The sequence below is a fragment of the Ctenocephalides felis genome, unplaced genomic scaffold (genome assembly GCF_003426905.1).
Source record: "Ctenocephalides felis isolate EL2017-DRISC unplaced genomic scaffold, ASM342690v1 CF-g0.4_SCAFFOLD_00845, whole genome shotgun sequence".
Lineage (NCBI taxonomy): Eukaryota > Metazoa > Arthropoda > Insecta > Siphonaptera > Pulicidae > Ctenocephalides > Ctenocephalides felis.
In genome coordinates, this window is record NW_020536999.1 from 25,420,582 (window position 1) to 25,427,639 (window position 7,058).

The 7,058-nt window shown below is 27.4% G+C and overlaps 1 protein-coding gene across 1 annotated transcript in view; it reads left to right on the forward strand.

Annotated features, from left to right (window-relative positions):
• The window catches only part of LOC113380964 (octopamine receptor beta-1R-like), a 28,972-nt gene extending 26,022 nt beyond the window's left edge, over nucleotides 1–2,950 (forward strand). The window contains exons 3-4 of the mRNA XM_026619984.1: nucleotides 1,073–1,270; nucleotides 2,629–2,950. Coding sequence (XP_026475769.1) covers nucleotides 1,073–1,270; nucleotides 2,629–2,950 — 520 coding nt within the window. The remainder of the gene's footprint in view (nucleotides 1–1,072; nucleotides 1,271–2,628) is intronic.
• Nucleotides 2,951–7,058: the final 4,108 nt, after the last annotated feature.

A 7,058-nucleotide genomic window follows, 5' to 3' on the forward strand; every position in this document is an offset into this window, starting at 1 on the left:
TTATAGACTCAAAAAATGCAATTAAAATCTATGACTTCATTTTTACATAGAACTGGATTTACGTAAAACAAATGCGAGACAACCTGAAATTGAACGTTGCGCTGGTTGACTATCGGAAAAGTGAAACGGCGGCGGAAAAGCTTAACAACACAATTAAAACGTAAGGCAATCTCCTGAAAATGATGATAAACTTTTGCAGTACAATTACTCGTGTGACAAATACTGACAATCAATCGAGCCATTCACCAATTATCAATATATTCTTTTATCCGTGGTTTTCAGTATAAATCAAGTACTTTCGCATTACGAATTCCGAATCAGTGACTTTATCTCTCTCATGGATAAATTATCGAACTTAATTAAAAGCCTTTCAGATGGGAGAAGAATATAAAATAGGCGACGAATAAATTATTCATTCGGCTTTCGCCTAAAGTCAACTTGAATCGATTGTTAGAGTAGAAAGCTCGCGGGCTTTTTGGCCGAAGTGATTTTAAATGACACACACACACACATATATATATATATATATATCATTTATAAAAAAGTTCCAATTAAATCGAATCAGAACAAATTTCAAGATAACAAGTGCATGGTAGAGTCCAGAATATTTATTCTCCTCTATGTGTTCACTGAGCTATTCTAGCATATCAGACAAAGTTCTAGGTGATTTAGTTTAGTATATTTTTTAAAAATGTATTATTTACAAATAGTTTTAACGCTCTGATATAATAAATAAATGTAATATCAATCGCAGGAAAAATTATAATTTTTATTTGCATTAATTGCATTTGCATTAAATAATTGCATTTATTTATTATATCAGACTATAGTATACTATAGTATCAACCATAACAAATATTGGCGATATCACATAGATTAGTTACGTAATGTACAGAACAATATCTATGTACACTGTACATATATTTGTTATATTTGAATATTTGTTATGGTTGAATCTACTAAGGTTTCCTCCGCGATCTAATGATTAATATTCATCACAGTACATTGTACACATATGTTTATATTCTCATTTTTTGAGTATCTTGGTTTTTATCCGTTCTCTTTTATTCAGGAGCAAAGTGGCGGCGCTGCTTCTCGATAAACACCTCCAAATCAACGGCATTTCCGTGGACGGGGTGATGAGAGGTCGCGACAGCGTTCATCTGGAGCCGATCGCCAGCAATAAGATGCGAAGGGAGAGGAAGGCGGCCAGGACTTTGGGCATCATCATGTCCGCCTTTCTTGCTTGCTGGTTACCCTTTTTCTTGTGGTAAGTAGATAAAAGAATGTGATAATCCTGGATCGAATTTTTAGTTTTATATAAATGATAAATATTATACTTGTGGAATTTGGTAGATTCTTGTATTCGTGAATGTTGTGATCGTCAAATTGTAAATACTGAAACTTGAGATTTTAAAGGGATGGATTTAGAGAATTTGAATAGTAAGATATTGTATTTCAAAGACATCGATTTTGGGACACTAAATTTAGGAAGTTTGGATTTTGTGATTCTAGGTTTTAAGGGGCACAACTAGTGTGAAATATCCAAAAAATCGAATTTTAAATTTTTCCATATTTCGATAGGTTATATCTTTAAAAATAACATACCAAAATTTTAAATCGATATCTTAATTAGTTTTTGAGTTACAGCCATTTAAAAAGTATATATATAGTATATAGTATAACGATCATTTAATCTTTAAACGCGTTTTTCTCGAAACAGCATTTTCCGAATTTGCTGCAGCGATTACTCAAAAACAAATGATCCGATCACTATCAATTTTTTTTTACATGTTTTATATATAGTTCTCCGTAAAATGAACTATCGATTTTTTGATCGGATCAAAAATCGAATTTTGGCAGTCCAAAAAGGACCAAAATTTTGGGTAAAATTCGTTTTTTTCTAAAACGCCGTCATTTTGTCAATTTTTGATTTTTTTTCTTCATCGTAGTTCATTTTACAGACAATATTATCTAGTTTAACGAGATTTTTTTTTTTAATTCATCCACGTAGAGGGCCGGAATCACTGCAGCAGTTAAGGGCCTTTTTTTGTCGTGCCTTTGGAGATCAACGATAACTTCAAAAATATTTAATTTTTTTCTTCAAAAATTTTACTATGTATTCTTAAAACATGTATAAATATATTCCTAAAATTTTGAAATGATTGATGTAGTAGTTTTTTTATTATAAATTCCCAAAAATCACCTATTTTTTAGGCGGTTACACTAGTTGTGCCCCTTAAAACACTATTTTTGAAAGTCTTGTTATGTTACAAAATACATACATGAACACACGCACACACATATAATTGAAATTTATAATCAAAAATTTTACTATGTATTCTTAAAACATGTATAAATATATTCCTAAAATTTTGAAATGATTGATATAGTAGTTTTTTTAATATAAATTCCCAAAAATCACCTTTTTTTTAGGCGGTTACACTAGTTGTGCCCCTTAAAACACTATTTTTGAAATTCTTGCATTTGAAGCCTATTTTGAACTTGAAGTTTTTGAAATTCATAAAAAAAATTGGATAGAAGAAAATTTTAAACTTCGAATAGTTTTAAGAACTCATCTAACTATAGTAATTCAACCATGCATCACTTTTTTACTCTTCTCCCCAGGTATGTAATAACTTCCCTCTGCGGCAACGACTGCTATTGCCCTCAATGGGTGGTAGCCGCCGTCTTCTGGGTCGGCTATTTCAATTCGGCCCTGAACCCGATAATCTACGCTTATTTTAATCGAGAATTCAGGGTTGCCTTCAAAAAGACGATCAGGTCTTGCTTTTTGTTCGCCTGCTGCGTTAGACGCGGCGGGACTACCGATCTCGATTACGGGGGCGCTAATGAGGGCTTCAGGAGGACTGGGGATCAGATACAGATGCACTCGACTGCGAGCTCGGAAGTCCAGATGAACTGTGTTAGGTTATACAGCGAACCATAAGGAGTTACATAAGAAGAAAAACACAAAATTTAGAGCTCTCAAGTTTTAGAAACTCGAATGATGCGAACATCTGTACTAAATGTGGCTGTTGACAATATTGGCAATTCATATTTGGAATTTTAGATTTCCAAAATTTTGGATTTGAAATTTTAGTTTTTGATAATTTTCATTTTGAAATCACTAGGATTCCACTATCCACAGATTCTCAAACTTTAGAATACACAGACTTTGCACCACAAAGAATTTGAATATACAATGTTGAAGAACCGAAATCGAAATCGAAAGCACCTCATATTTTCGAATGTTTTGAGATATCAGATTTGGATTTTTTTTTGAAATTATATTTTTTATTTTTTGCAATATTATTATTAAAAATTTTAATTATGAATTGTCAACGTTTTAAACGCCAATATTCGAAAATCCCAAAATTATAATTTAAGAAAATTAAAAACGATCTAAGTAGATAGAAATATTTTACACAATTTGTAATTATGCAAAAATTACTAATCGAATATATATAAATATATATATATATATATATATATATATATATTCCAGTAAAAAATATGTATATCGTTCTACATCTCTCCAATAAATTCAAATGGGGATCGATCGATCGTTCATAAATAGCTTCATGCATAAAAAAGTAACGACTCGAGGAATAATCATAATAAAAATATTATCATCATCGTTTATTGTTATTCGTTTCCATTTATTGCGCAATTCATAAAGGAACTAACTGGGACAATCGGTAAATAAAAATAAAATGAATACACAAACGACATTAATTGACCAATAAACAAATATAAATATATGGCGAAACTGGATTTTTCGTAAAAGTATGCAACTTATTGTAACCAGGCTATAATAACCCGAGAATATTTTCTGCATTGCTTTCATTTAAGTAATAGACTGCACTGGCAAGCAAAGAAAATATCAGTTAACTGGCCTAAGGCCTTTTCCAACTGATTTGTTAAAATTTTATTAAAAATGTTATAAAATAATCTATTTTTTCTACTGAGAAGCATTATGAATCTTGCTGAAAAAATATATAAATTCAAATATATCGGCCTAATTTATATCTAATATATCTTTTAAAATCTCATGACAATTACAAAAAGGCGATTTTTCTGACCAGCGCACTGTAAACCTTTCAAATACTGTTGAATTTATTTTCAAATTAACACACATTGGCCTAAATACTTTTTCTAACAATTATAAAAAAATACAACCTGGTCCTAAAATAATTTATGTAACAATTATAAAAAATAGAACTCTGCTGACGAGATAATATTTGGGTACTTCTATATAAATTTTAAAATTAACGCATTTGGCCTAATCGTTTTCCTAATTAAATGACTAAACTTTATTAAGTTCTCTGAGTTTCATCAATAAGAGAACTGAGTACTTCACAAATATCGTACAGAACTTATATTCGATATACTTATAATGTTTGATCAATTAATGGATTTCAAACTAATCATTTAATCCAAGTTCTCGCTGTAGCTATTCACAACTTATATAAACTGTAGTTCAATGATTAGAAAAATAGTATTTATTTTATAAAGCTGACAATACGAAGACATATCACTTATTTCAATTACTCGACATATCAATATTTAACTATCTATCGACTAAACTATAATATTATTATATATTTTACACCTATATTAACTTGTATTAGACTATACGATACAATTCTGGTAAAAATTATTTCTCGATATGTGCAACAGAAAATGACAAAAAACGAATCCAATTACTATTACTATTATTCAATTTGTAAGTATATATATATATATATATATATATATATATGTATATACATCTAAATATACATACATATATGCCCTACATGTAAATATGATATTATAAGAGTATATTATAAATTTAAAAAAGCTAATATATATGTACATATTTAAAATGTTAATATAATACATAACTATTTTTAAGTTTAAACATATAAGCATATACGTAATATAGATTTTAAGATGGAATAATTGTAAAATGTAATTTTCAAAAAGTCAGAATAGCAATACGTAACAGTTACAAAAACTGTTTGCATATATTATGAAACAGTAACTGTAAATGTGAACTAACATTGATTGTAACAAAACCAGTGTGATAAATATTTCGTTTGAATTTAATTTTAAATTATTATTCTTCATCAGCAACATTTTTTATTCAATTTTTTGCTTACTTTATCCTTTTGATGACTTAAATGTATTACGAGAAACTATATATGAAATAGGCATTGGTCAGAAGTTTAAAAGTATATAAAAATCAAATATAGAAGATTAATCAGAACACATGACATTTTGTTGTGATATATTTTGTAAAGATAGATGTAATTAACATAATGTATTATGTAAGATAATTAATTGATGAATTATGTGGAATATTCGATGAGAATTTATGCTAGCCGAGACATAATGAAAGGTTTGATAGCATCTCAAACTATCACAATTTTAATTAAAATATTTTATATGCATATGAATATATATATATATATATATATATATATATATATATATATTATTGCATATTGTGTATATTTAATTTATGAAAATATTCTCGCTTCTACTAAACCATGGAATGTGATGAATTATATAAGGAAGTTTATAGTTTTTTTTAGTAAATAAGTGTTGAAAGAATGATGTACTAGTGATTTATAATTGGCATTGATATTAAATAATTCTCATAATGTTACCAAAGATATTTAAAAAATTTTGTTATGTTTGTTATTAAGTATAAATCAAAATATATAATACTCGTTAAAATCTAAACCCAAATAATATATACAATCATACATATACATATAATATATATATATATATATATATGTGTGTGTGTATGTTATGATTTATTGTAAACGTCAATCTATTAAAAAGTGAACCAATCCTTCCTAAGACGACAAATCATATAAACCTAAAAAAAATAGATTATAAAACTGTAAGAATTAAATAGATATATCAACCTAAAGAATTTAAACATAAATGTTCAATGTGAGACCAATTGGAAATATATAAAATAGTTATACTCTTTTATACAGATTTTCAATCAAATTCTTAATTTCAATTGTTTTTATACCTCAAGCAAAAGCTTTGCGAATAACATATAAATCATAACTACTTCGTCTATTATATGATGTTGTAGACTATACTTAATGAACACTTGCAGAAGCTTTTAATGTTTAATATATGTGGTTATACAAGTACTTATATTCTTTTATCATACAAGAGATTTTGTTTTAATATAAACTAAAAATTATTAAAAATATCACGTTTAAGATTAAATATTAATATATGCATACATACACATCATAATAAGTATATATAGTAAGAATACCTGGTCTCGATAATTCCTCAATTATTAAACACACACTAGAATTTTTTAGAGACATAACTACCATTTTTAATATTTAAATTCAAACAAGTTTATTATATTATAAGAGAGCTTAACAAATTCAATAATACATTAGTTATACTTTCAAAAATATAAACGCAATCACTAATCACATTTATAAATGTATCGAGACTAGATACACTTAATGTTACAAAATACATACATGAACACACGCACACACATATAATTGAAATTTTAATTATAATTTAATTATAATTAAAATCCAACGTACCTTGTCTGAATACCATTCATTGTGTTATAATTGCACTTTTTGTTTTGAGACAACTATTTTCATTTAAATTGATATAAATCTTGCGTCAAGTGACATTTTCTGTGACACCCATAAAATTTTCTTTATTTTTATCTATTTTTAAATTTACATGATGTTTGTTACTGAACACTTTATAGTAAACATGTATGTCAATACATAATATTTAAATAGGTTATGTAAATAGGACAAAATAGGATTAACATAACATAAATAAATATAAATATATGTGTGCGTTAGTATATATATATATATATATATATATATATATAACTGTGCGCGTGTGTGTTAAGCATTACTCAAAATTTATTTGATGCACTTTTGACAACTTACGAAATCTATTTTGCGCAAATTTCCATAAAACCAGTAATAGTAACTTTTATTGAATTATCTATGGTTAAGAGCATTTTTTCACTTCTAAAACGCTTATCCAACACG